We start from the raw sequence: 27677 nt of genomic DNA, 5'->3' as shown, positions 1-27677 counted from the left end.
TCTCCTCCCGCAGGGGAGAGAAGATTCTGCTACTCAGATGTCTCCATGCACTCAACTCAGGTCTGAGACCCGAGGAATTCAGAGAGGGTGAAAGAGTTATTTTGATTGATCTATAAAACACAGAACTGAAGAATGCTGTTTCGAGACTCCTCTGGTAGAGGGACCTCCAAATGGAAGAATCCATCCTTCCTCGTACCTCTAGGCCACCGTGCCCCATGTGTGCACAGTGACAACGCCAGACATTATGGAACCTCCTGGCAGTGGAAAGCCAGAACATCTGTATCCCTCGAGATGCCCTTGAAGCTGAGTCAGTCATGGGACACAACTGCTTCGCTTGATGGGCAGCTGAAGCCATGATGGTATCATGGGGACCAGCAGGGAAGGGCTCAGGCTCAGGTGCCTGGTAGGGGCCCAGATGCAGAGCAGCGGCAGGATCCCCTACAGCCTCTGGTGGGTCCGTTTTGCTCATATCAAGTTGTTTCAAAGGCACCTAGAGGACAGTGGGCAACATCAAGGTGCTGGAGGTCACAACCTCACCAGAGAGCAAGGGATCCAGCAAACCACCCCAATGCCATGACATCAGAGGGCAGGTGGGACCAGCTAAGTCATGAACACATGTGAGACTTGCATGGAAAACTCCAGAAATATTGTGTGTAGAATTTCTGAAGATCTCCAGAGCTCAGGGTGATTCTGTGGTTGCTCAGAGAATTCATTGTACCTTTTTTGGAGGGAGTGGGGGAGTTAGAGATGGCACCTGGGGCCTTGGGCATTTTAGCCAAGCTCTCTCCCACTGGGCCACAGCTCCACCCCCTCATCTGATGATGTCCCCAGTCTGACTGATGGCAGAGGCTCAGACCTCAGCGTGCTATCAGGTCACTCCTGCCTCTTAGCCCTCAACCACTGGTCACTGTGTTCCACAGGTCCCTCCTTTGTGCTGAAGCTCCCCCAATCTGCCCTCACCCCTGAGTGCCCACTTTTGCTCCCCAGAGTCTGGGCCCTTCATCTCTGCTCTGTCTGCCAATTCCCTGGTCAGAGCCCTCATGCCTGTCTCCATAGCCGATGTTCTCAGCTGTCCTGAATCACTGAAATGCAGTCAGTATACTGCTGCCAATTCTGACCCAATGTGTGACCCAGCCTCTGCGATTTAACACGCCAAGGTACAAGGTAATTCAGATACAGTGAGTCTAAGTATAAAAAAACAAAAACAAACAAACCAAAAAACAAAACAAAATTAGAGTCCAGAGGTTGATAGAATCCTGAGGATAAGGGTTTAGTTAACCTGTCATCACGGGATTTTCTCTCATTGCTTTTCCATTTGAACTTTCTGCTCCATCCAGATAGGTCTACTTGCTTTTCTGGAACGTGCCTGGTACATAGTTACCATCAGAGCTTCACATTCTTTTCAGGTATAACACTCTTCCTCTGTCTCTACCTCATCGGTTCCTCTAAGGCTCAGCTCAAAAGCTAGTTCTTTCTAAGATATCTTCAGAATCCTCACTGTTGGGATCCCCCCTCTCCCTCCCTTTCCCTGAACTGCACCTGGACAGACCTGCTTAATATCACTTGCCAAGGTGCCTTCATCTTGCCCCTTGCAGCAGTTATGGGTTCCCACACTCTCCTCCGAGTTGATGATAAATCCAGTCCAGTATGCAGGCCAGGGTCCCTTACATCTCCACGTCATTCCTCAAATGTATAGCAGACATTCGGTTGTAGTGACTGGGAGAATGTAATTCCCTTCTCTTATACTGAATATCTATGATATTTGGTACCCATTTTTTTAACATATAAAAATAATTTTGCCCTTCTTTCCTTGGTCTGCCTTTGTAATTGTGGTTACCAAATTCCCTGACATCTGGTTGGAATATTCTTTGTGAACTAATTCTGTTCATCTTCAATCCATCAGGAGGCTGGACTATTTTGGTCTACAGCCCAGCACTGGAGGCAAAAATAATTTTAGTGAACATGGCTGCTAGAGTAGATTTCTAAAGTCTTTCTTCTAACTATATGCTCGGGTTTTCAGCCATAAAAGGTGATTTGTAATAAAGATATTTAGGTATTTTTGTAAGGAAAATACTTGAACCATATGAATGAGATTTCTAACTAGGAGGTTCTAAATTTATTAAATAAAATTATTCTAAACCACTTCTAAATATAGACTGCAAATGGGTCAAAAAATTAAAAACAACTTTTCACATTAGTTTTTTTTTTTTTATTGTTGTTGTTTTACTAAATTCACAGAAACTAAAAAAACTCCCAAGATGTCCATCTCTAAATTGGGTCTGCTATTTTGATTTTTACAAACTCAAAAATCAGGAGGTGATTTCTCTGGAACTGCACCATATTTGGCACAGTATGTGGAGCCACAGGGAAAAGCAGCTTATAGTTCTGAAGACCAGCAAAGGCAAGCGGGAGGGCAGATGACAGGGGACAGAGAACAAAGGACAAATGGGGGGAAGCCAGCCAGCGTGTACCAACAGGTGGATCCAGGGGTGGATCAAGAGAAAGGCCAGTGCACATCATTTAGAGGGAGAAATAAAATATCCAGAAGAAAATATAAAAAGCAAAAAGGTAAAAGATAATGGTGCGAATGGGAAAGACAGTAGAATGAATTGGACGTTACTTTCCTATGTTCACATATGAATGTGCAACCAGCGTAACTTTACGTCATGTACAACCACAAAAATGGGACATTATACCCCGTGTGTGTATGATATGTCAAAATATACTCTACTGTCATATAGAACTAAAAAGAACAAAAAAAATTTAAGTGAGAAAAAAAGATAATGATGCAAAAAGCTTGATAACAAGAAGACATGCAGGCAAGAGAGGCAAAATAAATATTCTTTACTTAAAAAAAATAAAAAAACTTTAAATTCCTTTCCATGGAGGAAGATAATTAAACTACAAAGTATACAAAGTATTCAAACATTAGATCCAGTAGTTTCGGTCTCAGGAATTTATTCTATGAAAATAATTCAAGAAGATAATAAAACTACTCACAAAGTTCTATGTATAGGGATGATTCTTGCTGGATTATTTTAACTCATGACAATTAAATCCAAAAAGTAACACGTGCTCCATTACAGAAAAATCAGAAAACATAAAGCAAGCAAAAACAGGGGAAAGAATGGAGCATATGTAATAATAAGACAAATGTGAAAAGAAATAAATCAAACACATTATGCTGCTTACACTAAAAGCAAGATAAAAATGCATACTGCTTTCCTATTGAATAATGTAGCAGGAACATTTTCCATATGAAAATATATATTTCTGCAACCTCATTTTTTAATGGCTTCAAAGTAATCCTAGGTGAGATGTATCAAGCAGAACACAAAGACTGATCCCAATTTCATATAAATAAATACCTGCATGCATAGATAAAATGTCAGAAGGAAATGAAAAAAAATGTTAATAGTTTTTGCTCCATGGGAATGTCACAGGTGACCATCATCTTCTCTAGGCTCTATGTGCAACATTCTTCATATTTCCTATAGTCAATGCCTGCTATTTTTATTACAGTAAAAAATATAGTCAAGGAGAAAAAAATCAGGATGTTGAAATTAGAATATTTCAAAATAGACTAAAGTAGAAATAGTTAACTCATGCTTACAACTTTCACATCATGCCAAAAAAGAAAAAGAAATGTGTCCGAGAATCTAAATGAAAATCAACATACTCCTGATCTAAGTAACATTAAAAATAAAGGCAGATCTCGTGGTTTGAAATACAATCAACTTCTGATTCAATCTACCATCCAAAGTTTAAAAGCAGCCTATTAAAATCTTTGAGACAAAAAAAAAATCATTACATGTAACCAACATTTCCCAAAATTAAAATGTGAACGAATTTAAATCCATTTGATTGTTGTACCTATTCTCACTTTCAGTTATAAAACTTGGCATTTAGATGAAAACTTGAGCTTTATCATATTTCACTATAGATGATAATAATAGGGAGAGGCAATCTAAAGTGTTCAGAAGAGAAGGCTGAGAGCGAAACCAGTGGCAGAACACATCTTAGTGAATGCTTATAAAAACATATCAAATAGAATGTTTTTATCCCTAGCCAAATAAAACATTCCTCCTTTTGGTAAATGTCTCTAGAAATTTCAAATGGAAGCCCCGGCCCTGAGAACTCTCTACATTTGCGAATTCTGATCCAATGTCACATTCCCATATGCAGTTTACTGCGACAAATTTACATTCTATCTCCAAACATCTTCACTGAAGAATGCTATTGAGCAGGCCAACACAGGCAAGGTTAGCGGGCGAGAAAGAAGGGGACAGAACAAACCCTTTCATTCAATTGTTAGGAAAGAATGCATTCAGATCTTAGAACTATTTATGCTGAGAACTCTATGATTCTGGCATCTTCCCCTTGGCCCGGTCCCCTGCTGCGAATGTGAAGGGCCTTCTCTGCCCTTGGCTGCTCACAGAGCAAGCTGAAGCCAGGAGCCCAGTAAAAGCCAAGACCCACTTCTTTGCAGATACCGTGAACGCTTTGAATGCAGGCAGACGCTGACATTGAAAGAAGCTAATGCAAACCCAAACCCAAACCCTGCTGTTATTCAAAAAAATCATTTCAGTTATAGATCCATCAATGTTTCCTAGTTAACAGACTCAGAATATTTATTCTTTTCTATGTTGATTTCTGAGAATAGTGCTGATGATATTCAACAGAAGCCAAATAGCAGGCGAAGGGCAACGTTGTTCATGAACATGAATATGAATGATTACAGGGAGAAACCTACAAGTTATGCAATTAGCATTTGTATAGGGAATAAAAAGTGAATGCATAAGTTCAGAAATATTAATTTCCTATTGAAGCGCATTGATGTCCATAGAAATCAGTCAAAAGCAGGTAGCCAAGTCCAGGACACATGGTATGAGGGCAAGCAACAGATTCTGATGATGTTAATGGGTCTTTGAGTGGACACTGTCACTGAAGCTCTTGCTTTGAATGTCATGACTGTCCTCAAAGGCACCTATGATGTCCCAAGATTGTTGCAAACTCAAAAGACTAAGGATCACTAGGCATGCAAATTTATGGTGCTAAGACAGAGGACTTTGGAAAAAAAAAACTTTTAAAAATTGGAGTAACTATACAAGGTATAAAAAGTAAACCAGCTTTTACTTTCTGCAGTTATAGAATAAATGCCCACCTGGAAAGTGAGTGTATGTAAAGCTTTAGGAGAAATTATGTTGATATTTTGGGCAAAAAAAAAAAAGATTTTTAAAAGTGTGTTAAGAAAAAATTATATAAAACAAGGACATAAGGGAAAAAAAGTCATTTCAATGTCATATGGGAGCAAAGGCCCCCTAAGGATTATAGAAGGGAGAGAACTTGACTCCACTCACTGTTTACTATTGTTTCAAGTTCTCAGACTTGGTGAAGTGATAGGTTCACCAGTTGGGTTTTGTCCGATTGAGAGGCTAGTACTTGCCATTGTCATAATGATGCTTCCAAAGTACATTTTGTGTTCTATAGAATAGTAACCCTTGGGCATAGAGCTCATTTAGTATATAAGCCAGCAAACTTAATGTAATATTTCTTTATTAAAGTGTCCATACAAGCCAGGCCCTGGCACACACATGTCTGGAGGCAGAGGCCAGAAGATCAGAAGTTCAAGGCCAGCTACAGCAACTTAGCAAGACCCTATCTCAAAAAAAAAAAAAAAAAAGGACTGGGGATGTAGCTCAGTAGTAAAGCATCTCTGGGTTCTGGGTTCAATCCTCACTACTAAAAAAAACATATATATTTTGTTTATAAAGATTTACTTGTTCCTTCATTAAATCTCATTGGCATCTTCAATAATTAATGAGCCAAATAAACGGTTTTGTTTGTTTTGTTTTTGCAGCATTAGGGATGAAACCCAGAGCCTTGCACACGCCAGACAAGCTCTCTGCTATTGAACTATATCCACAGAACTTTTTACTTTTTGTTTTGAGGCAAGGTCTTGCTAAGTTGCCCAGGTGGAGCTTGAACTTGTGATGCTCCTGCCTCAGCCTCCCGAGTAGCCAGGATTACAGGCTTGCACCACCACACCCAGGTTAAATGAAACTTTGGACACATATTTATTTTACATTTGGAAGAGACTTGTAATTTGACCATTCAAAAATTACACACTAAGCTAGGTCTGGTGGCTCCAGCCTAGAATCATGGCTACTCAGGAGGCTGAGGCAGGAGGATGGCTAGTTGAAGGCCACAGTAGGCAACTTAGTGACTCCTGTTTTCAAGACAAAATAAAAAGGGGTGGGAATGGAGCTCAGCAGTAAAGTACTTGCCTGGCATGTGTGAGATCCTGAGTTCAGTTGATCCCTAGAACTGCAAAAACATTAAAATAATAATAATAATACTTCTGGAAGTACATAACCATTTAATGTTTATTCAGATGACTAAATGTTTGTAAAGGAAAGAAAATTCTCTTGGATGATTAAATGTGCATATCCCATGTAAAAACAATTTCAATTTTAATCTTTTTTTTTTTTTTTTGTAAGACATTGGTGTGCTAAAAAAGTGTAGGGCAGGCAACAGATATTATGTTTAAGGTGATGATATTGAAAAACCAACCTCTACCTCAGAGCAAAGCCTGTCCAAGGAAGGGACATGACCTTTGTCCTTGGAAAGACCCACAGAGCACTCCTAGGCACATTCCCACTCTGCCAAGTGGTTTATCTACAAATAACAGGAGAGATCTGCTGCACTAGGTGTCCCTGACTCAGTCAGGCTAGGTGGGGATCCATACCCTAGCAGCCACCAATCAGCATGAGACAGGGAAATACCTGGGATGCCAGATGACCCTCCCAGTAGTTTATGGTGTTGGGAAACCCTGTAGTTCAGCAGGAACACCCCTCTTGGCTTAAACCAATCAGTTCTAATGAATCCCCCTCTTGTAGTAACCAATCACCCCTACCCAACTTGTTCCCGGCAGTGAATGTGCTAATCATGTTTTAGAGTTGTTATTTGATTTTCCTGCGGTGTGTGATGATTTGCTAAGAGATGCTATGATGTATGTGGGGGTCCCTGCCTTCTCCAAAGAATGTACAAAACTGCTGCAAGCCCTGGGATCAGGGCCTCTCAGCGTCACCAGTTGCTGTGTGCATGCGGAGGACCGAGCTAGCTCACAATAAACACCTCTTTGCTGCTTACATCGATCTTGGGTCTCTGGTGGTATTTTGGGGGTCCCAAATTTGAGCATAACAATATTATAAGGTATTACTGTATGCTTTTCATAATATCAATATTAACTAGAAAGATATTTGGGTATATTGTGTATTTCTAGACTTTCCCCCATATACAGCATGATTTAGGAAATGATCGCTTGTTTGTCTTGCCTTCCCAGAATCTAACAAGTCCAAACAGCAGATCTTTATGAAACAAATAAAATTTCCCCACCCATAATTCACATTAAAACGAACAGCGGTAGTGAGGGTGAGTCACAGGGTTTGGCAGGTCAGCAGGATTATGAGGTTAGATCAAACAAGCTCGCAGGCAAGTTATAACATCGTTTTTGACAAGTGCTAAGCAGAACGATCAGGATGGGGAAGGGGCGATGGCTAGCAGACACAAAAGACCCTGTCAAACATCCAAGTGATTTTTCTCAAGTCTGGGTGGGCAGAGGGGCCTCAGAGCAACCAGAGAACAGAAGACAGTCATGTTCAATGTAATATAATTTTAAACAGGCCCATGCAGGTTGAAATTTAATTGGCAGCATTGCTGTATTTGCTGGGAGATGGGCATAGACTATTTCAGTGCTTTTCAAACTGCTATCTTGCATTCAAATCCACCAGGAAGCATTTGAGAATGAGAGCTCTGATTTGGTAGGTCTGGGTGGGGCCTGAGAGTCTGAATTTCTAACAAGTTCTCAAGTGACTCTGAGGTCGCCTGTCATGGTCACACACATTTGTGAGCAGCTAAATCATAGAGGCTAGCATGGGGTCTTCATGCTAAGTGATATATCTGAGCTGCCAGTGTGCTTTTTGTGATACATATAAATGAATGCAAGCCCATAAGTTATATTAATGCTGCACTTGACAGTGATATTGAAGTCTTTGAAAGGCCTAGACTGATATCCTTACATAAAAATATCTGTGCACAGAGAGGTGCAAAAGGAATATCTGGAGAGGCTTTGTAGACCCATGACTCGGGTGCTCACATTTAGAGGAGAAGCAAATCTATCTGTCCTTTGTGGCTGCTCCTGGGAAATGCTGGCTGGCACCTTGGCAGCCTGGCTCCCTGGGTGAAACAGACTTCCCTGAGGAACATGCACAGCCTTTCTCCATCCTAGGAACTGGAGATTTTTAAGATACTGGTCTTGCTTTGAAGGCTATTCTGAGAAGTCAAACATGGAAGTTTTCTGATGAGGCCGGGCCATCTCAGTTACAGAGATTGTCACTGCCCTGTCATGAAGCATGCATCAAGGGCCAAGAAGGTGAAGGCATTGAGCTTTGTGATAGTGGAGAAGCAAATCCACCATGCAGCAGGTGCTTGGGTGTTTTCACAAATGTGGAGAGAGCTCAGGTGTGTGGTGTGGAAACCAAACAACGCCACAGGCCTGTGCACGTGAAATGATTTTATGCAGGTGTTAAGGTTTTAAAAACATCAAGTCACTGCACTCACAGGAAATCCAATATGCATTTAAACATGTGGTATGTGAAGCGTTTATTCCTTGCCCAAGTGAGCAGGTTTAAGGAGCATTCCCACAGAGATGTAGATCTAGATCTCGGTAGTGTTTTGCTATTAAAATGAAGTTCTAGACCTTGAGCTGATTTCCAGAGCATAGATACAAGCCAGCTCCTTCCTTCTCGACGTGTCTACTCTACCCCAATTTGCATTCCTCAGATCAACAACAGGACGTATTTTGGTAACGAGGCCATTTCTCAGGCATTTGATGGTGTGATGGGTAAACCACACATTTGCCCTTTGGTGACTGGCTGAATACTGTGATTTTTCTCCACAGGTGACTTGACCCAGATCAGCTTCTCCACACATTTAAGATAAATTGTTCATCTTGAAACAGCACCACAGAGAAGGGTGGGTTGGATATTAATTCTGTTGAAAACTTGGTTGCCTTTTTCAATTGAATTTGACACAGAGAGTTACAATAACTAGGGGAATTTTTAAATCAAGGGTTTGCAAGTTTTAAAATTGATCTAAAACCATAAAAGGACAAAGAGATAAGCTCTTTGGAACTTATGTATTTGTTTGATTGACAAAAAGTATTATGTGATGTGAAAGAAAGGAAGGAAGGAAGGAGAGAGACACAGAACAAGGAAATAATCTAAGAAATGCGAGAAGAGTTATTTTTCATCAAAGTCTAAACTCTTCCTTTTCTTCTAGGAAACCATGATAAATAATAATAATAGAGTTCAAATAAGAATCCACATACCTGGAAATAATAATAGAGTTCAAATAAGGATCCACACACTCAATAGCTCTCATGCTTTTATCTTCAGTTGCCTGTTACTTATCAAGAATATACTTGGGTAGAGGAAGAATAAAACATAGTCTATTGAACAAAAATAGCTTCCTTATTTTAATGTCAGGTTCACTTTTAAAATGCATTTCAGTATCAATTTAGAAATAAATTTAATTTAAATTAAGAAAACACCCACTATGTCAATGAGGAAAATAAATATCATATTAGAAAAAAATGTACCTCCAAGCCCTTTGTCTGTAGCTAGGCTCCCACCCTGTGCACCAGTGGTACCACACTGTACTAGGTCTTCTGGAACTGGCTTCTTTTCATTAACGACATATCATAGACGTCTTTTCATGATATATACATATATGTACACATGTATGTATCTATGTGTATACATATACATTTTCATCTATGTTGATTTGTCCCACAGTTCTAGGGATTGAATTAAGGCCCTCACACATGCCAGGCAAGTGTTCTTTCAACTGAGCTGCATCCCCAGCTGCAGAGAATTTTGTAAGGGTTTTATAATATTATGCTACTGTATGGAAATACAAAACTTCCTTTAACTAGATCTGATTGATGGACATTGAGTGTGTGTTCACTGTTTGCTACTGAAAGCGTCTGAACATGATGGAGGCATAGTGTGAATGGTCAGGAGAGGCAGGGAGAAAGTGAGGCATAGTGGTAGGTCCCTGCAGTCCAGTTACTTGGGAGGCTGAGGCAGGAGGATCACTTGAGCCCAGGAGTTCAAGACCAGCTGGCAATGTACTGAGACCCCATTTCAAACAAAACAAAACCAGGCCTGGATTCTGAAGTCAGAGGCTTTGTTTCGAGTCTGAGTTGAAACACTCTCATCAAAGACATAACCTTGGGCAGTCTGCTTCACCTTTCTATGCCTTTTACAGATGGAGTAAAAATAGGACCTTCCTCATGGTGTTGTTGTTAACTTAGAAAGGAACCTAGTAGACCAAATAAGTTCAATGGCACATGGAATGCAAGACCTCTACTCAGCAGACTGAGAAAATCCAAAGATATCCATAAAGGAATGTCCTACACCCATGTGCTAGAATACTCAGTATTGCAAAAGCTGCCAATTCTCCCATCCTGGTCTGCAGATTCAATTTAATCCATAACAATCTGACATTAGGGAAAATGACAAGATGAGTCCAAAATTTATGTGGAAGTACAAAGAGCCAAGAATAGCAAAGGTAATTTTGAAGAGCAAAGTTGAAGATATCTTCTCTGCCTGACATCAATATTTATTATGAGATTCCAGTAAGGAGGACAGTACTAATAGCATGAATAGGTACAGAAGGTCTAGAGAGAGAATAAACAGACATTTGACTCGTGACCATGTTGATGCTTCACTAAGTGGATAAAGGATGATCCTTTCAATGATGGTGCCTTGTAAATTGTGTATTCATACCGAACAAAAATAAATCACAAAATCAATTCCACGGAGATTATAGATATAAGTAAGAAAAGTATTAAAAATTCTCAAATATAAAACAAAAGAATCTTCATGAACTTGTAGTAAGAAAAAATATCTTAAATAGGACACAAAAAGTTGTAACCATAAGGTGAAGATTGATAAATTAGATTACATTAAAGTAAAAAATACGTGTTCACCGAAATACACTACCAAAAGCCAGGTTTGGTGGTCCATGTCTGAAACCCAGTGACACTCGGGAGGCCGAGGCAAGGAGGATCACAAGTTTGAGGTCAGCCTTAGCAACTTAGTGAGAACCTGTCTCAAAATTAAAAAATAAAAAGATCTGGGGAGGTAGCTCAGTTACTGAGCACCCCTTAGTCGAATAGTACCACCAAAAAGAAAAAAAAAAAAGATACTACCAAAGGAATGAAGAGGAAAGCCACAGAGTGGGAAAAGAAACTCACAATACGACTCACCAAGGACTCAGTAAAAAAAATTCATAAAAGACAAATAAGGACTCCAAAAAGAGGACATCTAAATGGCCAATAAACACATAAAAAGGGACTGAATGTCATTTTTCAGAGATCAAAACCGAATGCAATACTGAGACACCCACTGGAATGACTAAGATGAGCGTTGTTAAGAAGTGAAGACAGGAATGTGGAGACCTGGCAATCCCTCACCTTATGGGTGAGAGTGTAAAGTGGCACCGTTCTTGGAAAAACGCAGTGGGAGACACAAAAGCTGAACATCTATAAGCCTATGACGCATTCTACGTTCACACTCAAGAGTACAACATACACCTTTGCTCTAAAAAGCATAAAAAACAGAGTGCAGAGCATTGCTGCTTATCATATCCTCAAACTGGAAATGACCCAAACTATGCACAGAAGGAACAAAGGCTGGGGTAGTCACATAATTGCATATTATACAATAAAGGTTAAATATGTTGCATCTACCAATCAGGGTGAATTTCATAAACATAACAGGAACTCAAAGAAGCCCAGTGCAGAAGAAAGCCCACTATAGGATTCTATTTACCTGAAATCCAACTTATCACTGGGGCCAGAGATCTGGGGAGTGGGTACCTTCAAGGAGATGCAGGGTAGAGGGCACGAGAGGGCTGCCAAGGTGTGAAGATGCTCTGTTTCCTAACGTGGGTTCTGCTGACTGTGTGCATTCACTTTCTTGAAAATTAATGGAACAGCACATTTATAATTTGTATGCTTTTTCAACATGTGCTATACATCAACATAAATTTTCTAAAGTTTTAGAAGATTTCTTATTTTGAACCAAAAGTCAGGGACCCTAGGATTGAACCCCACATTTCTTGTCCTCTAATAAAAAAAATACAGCATCCTCTAGTAAAATATATTCTCTTACACACCCAGATCCAAGAACCAGGTGGCAGGGCCTGTGTTTGTGACATTTTTAAGTCCACAGGGGACTGTGGAACTTCCTTCTCCATCCCTGGCCACATCAGGATCCTATTTTTTAAAGGGAAAGCATGGAGCAGTGTGTCTTGGGAAACTCTCACCAGGAGTCCCCTCTCTCCTAGGAACTCCAAAGTCCCCTGCGGCTGACCCCCAGTTCCAAGATCACTTCTTATCTAACAGTAGCTGCCACACTCTATTCTGGGGGTCTTATCAGCACGATTGAGTTTCATTCTTGCACATTCTCTGCTGTTAGATGACACTTCCCATTCCATGTTTCACAAGTTAAAATTTCTTCTCACAGGAGAAACAAAATAGTGTTGAAAAAAATATTAGACATATGATCTTCCTTGGTATCCCATGGCGAATGTGATATTCAGACTAGTGGCTAAATGTTGTCAAAACTCACTCAATAAAGTGCAGAGAAATGAGAGGGAAAAATAGATTTATCAACAGATGGCAGATAATATTGATTGCAATCCACTCAACATTTATTGTGCTCTTACAGCCGGGCAACCTGCTGGGAACCACGGAGGCCAGGTGGGTATAGAGAGGTTAAAAAAAATAAAATAAGATGCTTGCTTTCAAATGACACACAGTCTCCTGGGACAAACAGACATAAATATAACCAGTCATATACCTATGTCATAGCTTGTGCTTATTCCTAATAAGTGAGATGGATACACTAAAATGCAATATGACTTAAGGGACTTTGTAAATCTCTTAAGTGCTTCTTAATGTACTGACTGAAATAGAAATATTTGTGTTTAACATTAAAAGAAACAAAGACCAGCTAGGCAAAGTAGTGCACACCTGCAATCCCAGCAACTCTGGAGGCCGAGGCAGGAGGATCACAAGTTCAAGGCCAGTCTCAGCAACTTAGCAATGCCCTGTCTCAAACACAAAACAAAGCAAAACAAACCTTAAACAACAAAACAAAGCAAAGCAAGCAAGCAAACAAACAAACAAAAACCGTTAAAAGGCTGGGGATGTGGCTCAGTAGGAGAATACTGACCTGGCATGTGCAAGGTCTTCAGTTCCATCCCCAGCACCAAAAACAAAACAAAAAAAAACCCAAATAACCACAGTACACACCAATATTTTCCTGAATTGAGCACTAGGGCAGAAATGTGTGTATATAGTTTTGCAAGGAGCCAAAGAAGTGAATCTTTTTAGAAATGATGTAAATATTACATTTTGGCTAAGAAGAAGATTAACATTAAACAGGGATGAGAGGTGGGAAGGAAAGGGAGAGAGAAGGGAAATTGCATGGAAATGGAAGGAGACCCTCAGGGTTATACAAAATTACATACAAGAGGAAGTGAGGGGAAAGGGAAAAATAATACAAGGGGGAGAAATGAATTACAGTAGATTGGGTAGAGAAAGAAGAGGGGAGGGGAGGGGAGGGGAGGGGGGATAGTAGAGGATAGGAAAGGCAGCAGAATACAACAGACACTAGTATGGCAATATGTAAATCAATGGATGTGTAACTGACGTGATTCTGCAATCTGTATACGGGGTAAAAATGGGAGTTCATAACCCACCTGAATCAAAGTGTGAAATATGATATATCAAGAACTATGTAATGTTTTGAACAACCAACAATAAAAATTAAAAAAAAATAAAAATAAAACTAATTAGAGTCTTGTCTCTTTAATTTAAAACTCCCTAGCGTTTTGCTCATGGTTCCAACCTTCTTTAATGAAGCCAGCGCTGGTCGCTGGGCAGAAAGAGGCACTAAGCAACTCAGTGAGACCCTGTCTCTAAATGAAATTCATAACAGGGCTGGGGATGCGGCTCAGTGGTGGAGTGCCCCTGAGTTCAATCCCCAGTACTCTAAAAAATAAATAAATAAAATAATTTGTTTGAGGCTGGGAATACATACCACTGGCAGTTTTTGTGGGAAATTGTACTGAGCCCTAATTTTTATTCAATTAGTATGGAAGCATAAAATGCCTTCAACTTCCCTTCACATCATCCCTGACAATGGCCATCTCTACTTCTCCTGTGATGGCTGACTAATAATGATATTTTGTCTTTAAAAAAAAAAACTTTAAAAACAAGAGAGGTTGAATGCTTTACCACGAACTAGTACTTATTATTTTTGAAACCAGAAATAATTCTCTATTTTTACAAAAGGGTAAAAATATGACTCTCCAGGGTAAAGAGAAGACAATGGGCATCATAATAACATGGTGACTGATGTTCCCAAGTCCCTTTTTAATCTCGGTGAGGAACTCGTCCAACAGGATATAGCAGAAAGTCCAACTTCATAGGGTGTGATTTATTTGACAAAGCCTCTTTCCTCGTATTAAGGAAGGCACTTGAAAGTAAATTCTTGTGTGTGTGTTTTAAAGTGGTTTTCAAACAACTTGAAAAACACGGTTGTCCAAAGCCAGAAGGGAGTTTTGTATGGTCTGCAGATAATTTAATATTTAAGAAGCTTTTTCAACATCCTCCAACTCCAACCAAAACTAAAGGAATACTTAGGGGAAAATACAAATGAGTAAGCAAATAAAACCTAATATCTACATAATTATCCACAGATCAAACAACATAGGGACGATGAAACAGCAGCATTGCTGCTGATTCAAGTCAAAACAAATACCATTTGTTCATATTTCTCAGATCCACTGACCTAACAATAGAAACTCTGTTTAATCTTCCTATTAAGATATTTGGTTCCTTGGAAAACTAGGAATGGAATCACCATTTGACCCAGCTTTCTCTCTCCTCGGTCTATACCAAAGGACTTAAAAACAGCATACTACAGGGACACAGCCACATCAATGTTTATAGCAGCACAATTCACAATAGCTAAACTGTGAAGTCAACCTAGATGCCCTTCAGTAGATGAATGAATAAAGAAAATGTGGCATTTATACACAATGGAATATTACTCAGCAATAAAAGAGAATATTACTCAGCAATTTGCAGGTAAATGGATACCGTTGGAGAAGATAATGCTAAGTGAAGTTAGCTAATCCCCAAAAAAACAAATGGCGAATGTTTTCTCTGATATAAGGTGACTGACTCATAGTGGGGTAGGAAGGAGGAGCATGGGAGGAATAAACTCTAGATAGGGCAGAGGGGTGGGAGGGGAAGAGAGGGGGCAGGGGGTTAGCAATGATGGTGGAACGTGATGGACATTATTATCCAAAGTACAGGTATGAAGACAGGAATTGGGTGTCAACATACTTCCTATACAAACAGAGATATGAAAAACTGTTCTATATGTGAAATAAGAATTCTGATGCATTCTGCTGTCATATATTTAAAAAATAAAAGCAATTAAAAAAAAGAATAATGCAAAAAAAGATATTTGGAAAGATTGCTTTATCAGTTGCAGGATTTGAAGTTGTTCTGTGTGGTTGAATAGTTCAGGGCATTGCAGTTATAGTGTAAACAACCTTCTTGAGTTCCTGTCATCCTTCTTCTCCCAGAAACACAAAAACAATATCATGCCCAGTTTCTGAGCCTTTTCAGAGTAAGAAAAATGCCCTGACACAGATGCAGAAAGAATATCTCTGGGGCTTTGTCCGCCCTCTTCTTCTGATAACTGGAGGCACTTCATTTTTCAGAACTGCCCATACTGTATGCCAGCCCCAACCCTAACCTTTGCTGCCAATCACAGTCCCTGACCCAACATGCTGGCTCCTGACCCAGTGGCCTAATTAGTCCTGGCAGCCCCGGGTCAGCCATTGTGCAGCAATAGAGTCCTTATGCAATTAGAGATCTTTCCCAAAGCTCCCTTCCCTGGAATCTTTTCAGAAGTGAAACAGAAAGGATTTAAGCCTGGGGCTCCCTGGGTCTAGCCTCAGGGAGAAGAGGAGCACCAGAGCATAAACCACCTGTGGAGATGCAGAGACAAGCTTTGTCAAAGAGGGAGTGGTGGGTCCAGTGGGACCCAGGGACCACTCTCCCAATGACCACCTGAACCTTTGACCTTCTTACATTGTGGTTACAAAGACAATAAATTTTCTTTTCAGCTTAAAATGGTTTGAGTTGGTGTCTGCTATTTGCATTCAAACGGCCCTGATTCATGCAGATGTGATCACCTGATGTTCCTGCATTGATGGGGCTCTCTGCCATTCCTGTTCTCAGGACACTCACTGTCTTTGCACCCCCAAGGTGGTTCCCAGGGTCCCTTTTCTGCTCTGTGACCCTGTGGGTCTGACAAGGCTACCTGGTCCAAAGGGTAGTGACAGGCACATCCAAAGTTTCACCTCCGTACCTTAGAGAGAGGAGATGGGAGCCAGGACGTGTGACTGGTGGCACTCCAAAGGGAAGACAAGGACAGTCCTCAGAGCCACCCTGCTTCTTCTCCTTCCTGAGGCGGAGTGATTTGATCTAGCTTTCTTGAATTCCGTGAGCTCTCCAAGAGAACAGGAACCTGTACACCCAAAAAGTGACCCTGCAAACTAGACCGTCACTTCAATGCGTTCCCCTGTGGGGAATGTGAGGCCTCGCTATAAACGGACCTGAGTAATCAGGATACTGTTGTTTCCACCTTGCACGGTGAGCCCAGAGGTGGGGTGGCCCAGGTGTGACCCAGTCAGCACCTGGGGGATGTGGTCACCTGTGGTCAGGCCGTGTGCCTTATGCTCCATATTTTAAGGCTGACTGCTTTCAAAGGCCTATTTCCCTGGGGCCCTAAATGGCTGCCAGTCATAGTGAGCTGTGTCATCACACACGGCCAGCAGGAGATAGAGACGCTTCTGCTCCTCAGTCAGATTTGGAAGCAATATCCTGGCAGCTGTGTGAGAACAGTTTTGAGGTGTATTTGGGAGTCAGAATTGGCAGCTTGGTGGCTACAGGGCTGCAGAGGTGTGGGGAGGGAGGGGGTCTTGTCTTGCCTGCCTGCCTTCCTTCTTTTTTCTCACATTCTTTTGTTTTCTTGTTTTGTTTTGGTACTGGGAATTGAACCCAGGGATGCTTTGCCACTGAGCCACATCCCTAGCCTTTTTATCTTTTTTTTTTTTTTTTTTTTTTTTTTAATTTTGAGGCAGGGTCTTGCTGAGTTGCTGAACTTAAGGCTACTTGAACTTGTGATGGTCCTGCCTCAGGCTCCCTAGTCCCTGGGATTACAGGCATGTGTCACTGCACCCAGCTTGCCCATCTTTCTGGCATGGGCACCTATGTTGACAGAGATGCCCTTTCCTTAGGCTGAGCTGGTCTGAGAAGGACAGTGACACCGCTCTGCAGATTTGACGCCTCCATGTGCTTCACCTAGGTCTGCCCAGGAGTCCAGTTGGAGCCTTCGGCGAAGCCTTGAGGTTGACAGCAAAGTGTTCGTGTCCGACAAGGAGTAATCGTACCAGGTGAGATAAGCCAATTGTTTCTCTCAACGAATGGCAGTTTGTGCTTACGCACAGAGGACCATGTAGAAAACGCAGGCAGCCACTTTATGACACTTCAGTGCTGAGCTTCAGAGGCCGAGCATCAGAGCGGGTGTGATCAGAGGTCAGTGGGGTTCCTGACGTAGGTGCCACACAGCTGTTTCCACCTTCCAACTCAGTTTTGCTCAGGTGTGCACCCAGGCTCAGTGCTGCAGGATTCTCATCATGAGTCTGATGGATGGCTGTCAATTCCAACTGTGCATCAAGATGTGAAAAAACACCACACTTCAGGACCTACCTCCTGAGCCTAAGTTTCAAGTGAAGAAGACACACTTTACTCTAAATAAAAGTACACATTTTATTAGTTTCAAAGTATACAGTGGATGGCGTTAATGGCATCACATTGCTGAGCAAACCTCACTGTCCATCTCCAGAGAGCTTCTCCTTTGGCAGATCGGACACCTTGTGTGCACTAAATAGTTACTCCCATTCCCTCTTTCCTCAGTCCCTGGAGCCCGCCACCCCCCCTTCTCCTTCCTGACGTGACTGCTCTAGGTTCTTCCTATCAGTGAACCAGACCACATCTCTCCTTTGTGATTGGTTGACCTCACTTAGAAGATCGCTCCAAGGTTTATCCGTATCGTAGCTCATGTCAGAATTTCCTTCCTTTGTTAAGACCGAATAATATCCCACTGGACTTAGGAGTCACATTTTGTTTCTTGGGTTTCTTCCACTTTGGGGCTATTGTAAATAATATTGCTGTGAATGTGGGTTTTACAAATAGCACCAGAGACAATGAGTCAGGAAGCCAGGAAAAAGACAATCAGGTGTCACCAGAGGTATTTTGGAGAGCTTTCCATGGGATCTTGAACAGGCAGCAAGGGTGGAGGGCATTATATATGGCAATACCTGGAAATTAAGGAGTCCAGGGAAGAGGCGCGTTACCTTAGCTGACTCAATCCGGTTGCTCTGTGCTTAGGACAGACCTCCTCACATCAAGCTAGCAGCACTTCACACATCTGCCTTCACCCAAAATAGACTTGGAGACCCAGGAGGGTGGGGTGCCTTTGTTGACCTCAGCATCTCTTGGATATAGCCCAATGCCTCCTGTGGCCCACAGGAGGTTATTAAGTTGCTACTGAATAAAGCAGCCTATAATCCACCTCTATCCCACTATTACAACCAAATATTCCCTTCCTCTGCTGGGCATCATGTCCCACTGGTCCCCAAGCCACACTCTTGTCCTGTAGCCTGAATCCTGGCCCAAGGTTCAGTCAGGATCCAAATCTTTATGAAACAAAATTATGAGTGTAAAAGAAGCCATGGGCCCCGACAGAGGGACAGGACAGGGGTGGAGTGCCACGGCCCCTGTTTCAGTCTCCTCCCCCAAAGAGAGTGGCTGTACCCATTCCTGCGCATCTGTCACCCCACAAATATCTGCTTCTCCATCTCCACAACCCGCTTTAAAAAGAAAAACAAAGGAGCAGCATTTCTATGGCGGTGGATTTGTGTGCTTTTTATTCCCTTTTGTGGCTCCACATGCTTGTGTTGACCTTGGTTTTCATTTTAAACCGAGTGCCCGAGATCATATTTTATGGAAACCTATGGAAATTCAAAAGCAGACCCAGCTAAACGCCAACCACCTGGAGAGTTCTACTTAATTCCATATGCAAGTCCACCAACGTGTTTGGAGAGAACCTCTATGTCATGCAGAGCAGGAGTGTAGCAGATTAAGAATGATCTGCCCCCTCCTCCCCTTGCCTCAGAAGCCACCATATGCAATGGGATGGGGACAGCAAGGGCAGGCCTTGGTGAGAAGAACCATAAGACTCGTCCTTGGTTGCTTCCTGAGTTTCCAGGAGCCGAGCTCCCCTTTCACCCAAGTGGCAAACTAGCAGGGGCCCTCCCCTCATCGGGGAGGCTAGGGAGGCTGGAGTGTGAGAATACAGGTCAGATCTTGCAGATCTTGTCTTTACTCCTGGTTTAAATACTTTGCTCATGCATATATTTGGTATTCCACTTGATTTTTAAAAAATACTACATTAAAGTCATTTGTGTTGATTACCGAGTTGTTGGCACCCATTAACCTTCCTTCCCCACTCTCTCCCAGCCTGGCCCTGACTCTAGCTGCTGCCACTGCCTCCCCCTGCAGCTGCCCATGCTCACCCCCTCTTCCGTGTTTCCTGTGGTAACCCACACCTGGGCCGGGGGAGAGACGCAGGGAAGTTGGGCAGGGGTGGCCTTCCCCTCCCAGATCTTTTGCTAATGTCATCTTGAAGCTTTTCATTGAGATACACATGACAAGCAAGGGCCCATTTCTTTTAGGTTTTCCTGTACTGAGGATGTTGACAAAACAGTGCCCCCGAGATAAACCATGACCAGCATTGTGCTCTGGAACTTCCAGGCGACTGGCTGCTGCACTAGACATTTGAATTCTCAAGTTAATTTAACTGTGCTGATGGGAGCAGCCCTGGAAAAATTCCTAATAGAGTGAAAGGATGGGCCATCTTCCCAGTGCAGATGTGTCTCCCTGTTCCCACCCCCCACTTCCAGCCTAGGACAGTATGGAAAGAAGAGAGGTCCTACCTAGTGGGGGCTCACCCTGCAAAGAGCTGTGGAGGCTCCTGGATTTCAGGCCCATCTCATGAGGACCTAAGTGGGAACTGTACTGCTCCTTGACTGCATCCTTGACTCTGGATGTTTGTTCTGTGTTGTTGGCTGCATCAGGAGTAAACCAATGTGGAAAAATGACCAGGGTCCCCCTTGCCTTCCTAGCCATCCTAGCCATCCTAGCTGGTCTTCAAAGTCTTGAGGATCCAATCCACCTCTGCCTCAATGATGTCATCTTCATATGTCATTAATATTACTAGACTTGCACCTTAACATAATTATCAAGTCATTGATCTGATGAAAAACATCATTACGTAGCAAATGCTTGTATACCTAAACAGTGTCTGGAACACCCTAACACACTGAAACCATCAGGGCAAGACCTGACCACGCCGCCTTACCAGGACCGTGTGCATCCCAGTGTAGAGCCTGCTGAGGCACACCAAGCCGGAGAACACCACGGCCATCGTCATTCCCAAAGCAAAAGGGTACTGTGGGGAATGGAGCAGAAAACAAGGAAATTAGATCACGCTCGGACATGTGTGATTTGATGTTGTAGGTGGCAACAGGATTCATTACGCCACAACTGCTGGTGTGAATCACATATTGCCTAGACCAGCAACCAACCATCTGAAGACATTTTAAACACAGGGAAACAGAAGGGAGAGAGGGTTAGGAAGTTTCTCTACATATAAACATTCGGATAATGCAGAGTAGAACTTGGTTTTAAGACTCATGGTCACAACTACTGTGCTGGCATTTTAACTGGAGAGAATAAATTTATCTATCGATCTATCTATCTATCTATGTGTTTTCTGAACCACATCCCCAGCCCTTTTTATTTTTTATTTTGAGGCAATATCTCACTAAGTTGCTTAGAGCCTTGCTAATTTGCTGAGGCTGGCCTGATCTTCCTGCCTTAGTCTCCTGAGTCACTGGGATTAGAGGCGTGAGCCACCATGCCAGGCTGGAGTGAATAACTTTTATTTTTTAACTACTCTGAAGTGAAAGTTTGAGCACTACACAATTTTACCATGAAGCAAGGCAAATAGTCTGAAAGGCCCAACCAGCAACAGGCGTCCAGATATTCAGGCAGGCAGTAGTCCAGACCTTGCTAAACCTCAGTCAGAACAGCCAGAGGAATCTGGCTAACACCGGGTCATATGGGGGATACACAGACTCTCATAGCATATTAATCTTTAAAAATTAAATAGAAGCCAGGCACAGTGGTACACACCTGTAATCCCAGTGGCTCTTGGTGAGACCCTGTCTCTAAATAAAATACAAAATAGGGCTGGGGATGTGACTCAGTGATTGAGTGCCCCTGAGTTCAATCCCCCAGTATACCCCCCATCCCCCGCCCCAGAAATAGAAAGGAAATTCACAATACATGGGTTTTCAGGCCTTATGAAAACCAGTATATCACGTGAGCTGAAAAGAACTTTTCAGAAGGACTAAGTGGCTTTAAAAATGAGTGTATAAGCGGCCAATTCTTACTGTTTTGTCCTTGTTCCATCCCTGCAGCCAGCCTCTCCTGGCTTCTTTTTTCCCTAAGTAACATTAGTGTGCTCACAGACTTCTCTGGATTCCGAGCAGCCCCAGGGAGGCTGGTGCCCACCACATCCTCCTGGGGCAGCTGGCATTGGGTACAACATAGATCAGAAGTCTGTACTCAGTTAATTCAGACATCTTTTGATCCTGGCATGACCTTGGAGGAGGTCATGCCCACTTGCCCACTTGGAGGAAGTTATGACAAATGATTATATCTAGTTAAATAGACATGCAATTGTCCCTTTCCCCTTCAGGAACAGAGTTCTAAACCCAGGTGGCCTGGTGGAGAAGGCTGCAGGGTCAGTGGGGATCCTGTTACTCCCATTTCTGCATAACCCCCAGTATGGAAGATCCCTGATTCTCAGAGGTAAAGGGGGCAAGGTGAAACAATACTGCCGTTTATCTATAAGGCAGCTAGATTTCATGAAATATAAAATTTCCAATAGATAAAAGGTAACATTTATGAAACACAAATTAAAGCAATATATCTCACGTAGGAGAAGACAAAAAAAATAAACCTTCATTAGAGTTTTAATATAACTGTTAAAAGGTCTTACTCTAATTGGGATCTAAACAGACATTAAGGGACATTCTCCTGTTTTCATGATTAATCAATCTCCTGTCATTTAGACAGTTCTAAAATAATCGGAGTCATTCCTTCTAATGGCTGCGCCCTAAGCAGAGGCAGAAGCATCCTCAGAGGGTAATTTGAGCACAGACTCTTTTCAGCCCCAGGCCCTGGGGAGTCTGGCAGAGGGATTTGGTGGAATCATTTCTGCCCTGGAGGATCATTTACAGGATCATAAACTCTTTGTGTCTGGTGAACAGAGAATGAGAGCACTGATTCAAGTCTGCCCAGGCAGGCAAGTCGCGGAAAATGGTTCCTGGGAGAAGACAAAGCATGCTCGCTGCCTGGATGGCTGTGTTTTGCCAGTTGTCCTGGTGTGGTTATTAATGGTGCCCACTTGCACTCTTGGGCACAAAATGGATGCTAAATTATATGGTCACTTTATTTATGAGGAAGCTGTCATCCAATAGGTTTCAGTTCCCATTAGTCTTTACCCCACAAACTTTAAAGTTCTTCAAAGCAAACTTAAGAGAAAATTCTGAAGTGTACCTCTGTTAGCTGCCTCATTGTACAGTGTCACTGGCCTGGGTAGGGGGTGGGAAGGAGAATCAGGCCACCTTACCTGGTATCTGTCCATGGTAGAGATAAGGAGCGTGAAGGAGATAGCAGTGGCCGCCATGGCATGGGTAGATGGCATTCCAAATTCGGCAATCACTCTCTTCTCCAGTTTCACAACGGGAGGGGAGGAGGGACGGGGCCACTTCAATATATCCTTGGTCACTTGACCAACATACATCACCAACTGTAAAACCAAAGGACTGAGGTGAGTCCAATCAAATATAGAAAATAAATTAATTTCTTAATGGCATAGTTTTATTGGAGGTTCCCAGTTGGTTGGCTGAAGTCTCCCTTCTCTCTGATCAGCCTTATTGGGAAAGTCTTGTAGAATAACATTTTAGCTGCTAAAAAGAGATAGGCCTTCTAGATTCCATAGGACCACTGAGCAACCCAAATAGGACATTAATGCAAAGATTATTTATTTTAACCACATATCAAAAAAATACTTTCATAGCTTGGATATATGTCTAGCACTGTTTTAAGAATTTTAACCGTGTTAGCTAACTTATTCCAATAATACCTGTAGAATGTAGCTCCATATTACAGATGAATAAACTATTGCATGACTGTTCACAGGCACAAATGAACTCTGCAGGAACTGGAATCTCAATCCAGAAGTTGGGCTTCAGAGTATGCTTTAAATTACCACAAGATGGTACCTCCAACTTGAGGGTGGTCCTTGGTTAAAGACAGTCTAATGCTTAAATCAGGCACCATGTTTTCAAGCTTTAGCAACAAAAGTGATAGATCTTATGGAACATCTAGTTAAACATTTTTTTGATTGCCACTGTTCATCCTAGTGAATGTAGCTGACATACTGGATTGAACTTAACTTCATTCAGAAATCAGAAATACCAGTAAAATAAGTGGCATGGGAATTTTCAAACCTAGAGTAAAGACAAGTCAATCTGGAGTTTGTTCAAATGATTTTTACATGAGGCCATTAAGGAAGAACTCTGCCTTCCTGAACTTTTTTTTTTTTTTTTTAAGTGGAAGAGAGCTAGGCACTGTGATACATATGGGAGGCCAAGACAGAAGGACTGCAAGTTTGAGGCCAGCCTGGGCAACTTAGGGAGACCCTATCTTGAAATTTAAAAAAAAAAAAAAAATATATATATATATATATATATATATATATATATATGTGTGTGTGTGTGTGTGTGTGTATATATATATATATATATATATATATATATATATATATATATATATTTTTTTTTTTTTTCCTGGTCATGTAGCTCAATGGTAGAGTGTCCCTGGATTCCATCACCCGTCCTGGAAAAATAATAAATACATAAAGTGAGCAGAAGATAAAAATCTAGATTTCATGTTCACCCTTCCAAAAATGCATAAGATTATTATAACAACAGTCTCGCTTACTTGATGTAAGCATTTTCAGCACAATTTCCCCTTGGAGAGAGAAGAGCAACTCGGTTAAGGAATTCCGTGCGTGGCCTGAGGGCACCGATACCTGGGGGGGGGGGGTCTGTCTTAAATGCAGACTCTCAGGGCCCCCAGGGGATTTGGGTGCACCAGCGAGGGTGAGCTCCAGCGCTCTGCCTGGTGCTCTGGCTCAGGCCACATCATAACCCTTCTCATCTGACCGTGACTGCATTGATCCCACGAAGACGTGATGGATGGAGTTACCTTGCTATCAAAACCACTAGGAAGGACCATTTCACAATAGCTGGGACTGCTCGCCCAGATTGCTCTAGGAAGGAGTCCCACACTGCTGCTCTCTGCTGATCTCAGATGGTCTGTTCATTCCGAGCATTACCCTAGCGGTGCAGGATCCCGCTAGGGGGCGCTGCTGTGTGTCCGTGCTCCTGCCTCTGGGTCCCTGGTGACCAAACCCCAGCCACTGCTGTGCGCCGCAGGCCAGGTGGGCGGCTTTCCAGCCACAGGGACCATTACTCTGCATTCCACAGCTCTGGTTTCCAGCCGGACTTGGAAACTTACCCTTTTTGCTACCCCTCATTACCAGGCAGGACTGTCCTGGAGACCAGCTCACTCTGTGTTTCCACCTCCCTCCTGGGAGCCTGTACAGCCACCTCCAACGGCCTGTCTTCTGCGGAGTGGAAAATCGTGCACGTATTTCTGACGTCCAAGAAATTCTCAAAAGCTGCCTGAAATGTGTGTCTCAACTCTTTCCCTTCCTTACCACCAATTTAGAAGAGCATTGTAGGCGTAGAGCCTAAGTCTAGTTAAATATAGAAAATAAAACCTTTAGACGCAGGGAAACTTAAAACCAAAAGGGAAGAATGATTGGGTAACCCTTATTCAGACCCACTTTAATTTCTTTAAGGTTCATGAGTTCCTTTGATGTCATTTATAGTTTGCCTTCTATGTTTGAAGGTTGTTTTTAAAAAAATAGGATAATAGTTCATTTCAAAACATTGCTAGGACTTTCATACTGTTTCTGATTGGTAAATTTCAAATAACAATGACTGTAACAACAGCTCTCTTCATTTTGTTTATTTATGTATTTATTTAGCACTATTGGGGATGGAATCCAGGGGTGTTCTACCTCTGACTAAATCTTCAGCCCCTTTCTAAAAATCTTTTTTTTTTTTTTTGAGACAGGGTCTCACTAAATTGCCCAGGCTGGCCTCAAACATGCAATCCTCCTGCCTCAGCCTCTCGAGTGGCTGGGATTACAGGCATGTACCACCAGGCATGGCTAGCTCTCTTTGAATAAGAAAAAAACGGAGTGACATTTTTTAAGTTTCGGGGAAATAGCTCCACTCCTGAGATGCTCAGTCAGTCTCTGCCATTGCCGCTGATGACAGTGAACCTGTCAGGTGTCGAACCCTGTGTTACCCTTGGGTGGGGAAAACAGCTGCACAGAGCATTTCATCAAAATGCAAAACAGCTGTGAAAAAAATTATCCGCAGAATTTTCTGGGTACAAGCTATACTTGGATCTGGAATGTCCCCCAAAGGCCATGTGTTGAAGGCTTGGTCCTCAACCTGTGGCACTACTGGGGGGTGAGGGAACCTTTGTGAGGTAGGGCCTGGTGAGAGCAAAGTAGGTCCCTGGGGGCACGCCCTAGAAAGGGATATTGGGACCCTGGGCCCCTTCTTCTTTCTTGGTCACCAGGAGGTGAGCAGCTTCCTCTACCATGTACACTCCCTATGATGTACTACCTCACCACTGGCCCAGAAGTAATGGAGCCAATTGACCACAGATTGAAACCTCCAGAAGCACAAGCCAAAAAAAAACCTTTTGTCTTTTTCAGGTGACTATCTTAGTTTTTTTTTGTTATAGCAACACAAAGATAATACAGTATGCATATACTGAGAGAGATTTTGGTTCAGCCAGGAGGGCCAGGGGCTCTGGGGTTGAGTGTTAAGATGAAGGACAAATAGCAAGGTATCTGGATTGCAAGAACAGCACGAGAGATGTAATGGTGAGGGCCATGTAGTGGGAACTATCAGGAGGTTAGAAGTACTGAAAGTGGAATGGGGGGCATATCACCACACATCTCCTGGGATGACTGAACTGAGCAAGACTGGCCATATCAGAAGGTGCTGAGGATGTGGAGCACCACCTCTCTTACGCCATTGGAGGAAATGCAGACTGGTACACCCATGCTGGAGAAGAGCTGGGCAGTTTCTTAAAAAGTCAAGCACACACTCATCATGTGATCTAGGTGAGCTGTTGCTAGACATTTACCCACGAGCAATGAAAACACACGTCCCATAAAGACTTGCACGTGAATCTTCCTGGCAGCTTTTCTGTAAAAGTCCCAAACTGGAAACAACCCAACTTCCATTGATGGGGGAGTAGATAAATTATGGTGTAATCATACAATTGAATGCTACTTGGCAACAAGAAAATAATGGGCGATTGACATGTGTTTACAACATAAATGCATTTTCAAAATAATTATACTGAAGGAAGAAGCCAGACTAAAACAAAACAACAAACAGTACAGACTAACTAATTCCATTTCTATAAAAATCTAGAAAATGCAAACTACTTTCTAGTCACAGAAATAGGAATAATTGTTACTATGGAGAGGAGAAGAAAGTACAAACCAGCCTGAGGAGACTGTGGGGGGTGACATAGCTTGATTATGAAAAGGATCTCAGGGTAGACCCACAAACCAAAATGGGCCCAATTGGACATTTTAAATATGAGCAAACCTTGTGAATACATTGAGAATGACGGAATCATATGCTTTAAATGTTGAATTATACAGTGTGTGAATCACACCTCACTAAAGCTGGGAAGTATGTGCAATTCATTATGTCCCAATCACATCTCAAGAAGTGGCTCAAAGATTTCCTGAAATGAGAGGAACACATTTCTGGACAGGGCCTGGTGATAAGGCACCATGTTGTGGAAAGGGGACTCTGGCAGAGGCCTGGCCTGGCCTGCCGTGCCCTGGGTGTCTAATAGATCCCCTCGATGCCCATGGGAGAGTTGGGAGGGAGTCAGATAAGAAAATATTGCAAAATCCAAGTGCAACCCAGGTCAGCTGAAAAGAGATTTGAAACGCATTTTCCTTTTTGTTTGAAGATGGAAGAAGGTTGAAGCCGACTACAGTGGTTCACACCTGTAATCTCAGCCACTTGGGAGGCTGAGGCAAGAGGATTGTAAGTCTGAGGCCAGCCTCTGCCACTTAGCAAGACCCACTCTCAAAATTAAAAATTTAAAAAGGTTTGGGGATGTACCTCAGTAGTAGAATGCCCGG

At 42.4% G+C, this 27677-nt stretch overlaps 1 protein-coding gene across 1 annotated transcript in view; it reads right to left on the bottom strand.

Moving 5' to 3' along the window:
- Positions 1-27677, bottom strand: part of Sgpp2 (sphingosine-1-phosphate phosphatase 2) — a 109514-nt gene that overhangs the window by 9351 nt on the left and 72486 nt on the right. The window contains exons 3-4 of the mRNA XM_046439718.2: positions 22983-23162; positions 20643-20732 (exon numbers count right to left, since the gene is read on the bottom strand). Of these exons, the coding sequence (XP_046295674.1) occupies positions 20643-20732; positions 22983-23162 (270 nt within the window). The remainder of the gene's footprint in view (positions 1-20642; positions 20733-22982; positions 23163-27677) is intronic.

The sequence above is a fragment of the Marmota monax genome, unplaced genomic scaffold (assembly GCF_021218885.2).
Source record: "Marmota monax isolate L192 unplaced genomic scaffold, Marmota_monax_Labrador192_F-V1.1 WCK01_AAM20220418_F8-fsc00041, whole genome shotgun sequence".
NCBI classification, from domain to species: domain Eukaryota; kingdom Metazoa; phylum Chordata; class Mammalia; order Rodentia; family Sciuridae; genus Marmota; species Marmota monax.
Note: the sequence above shows the minus strand (reverse complement) of the source record. Positions and strands in the feature narration are given on the sequence as shown.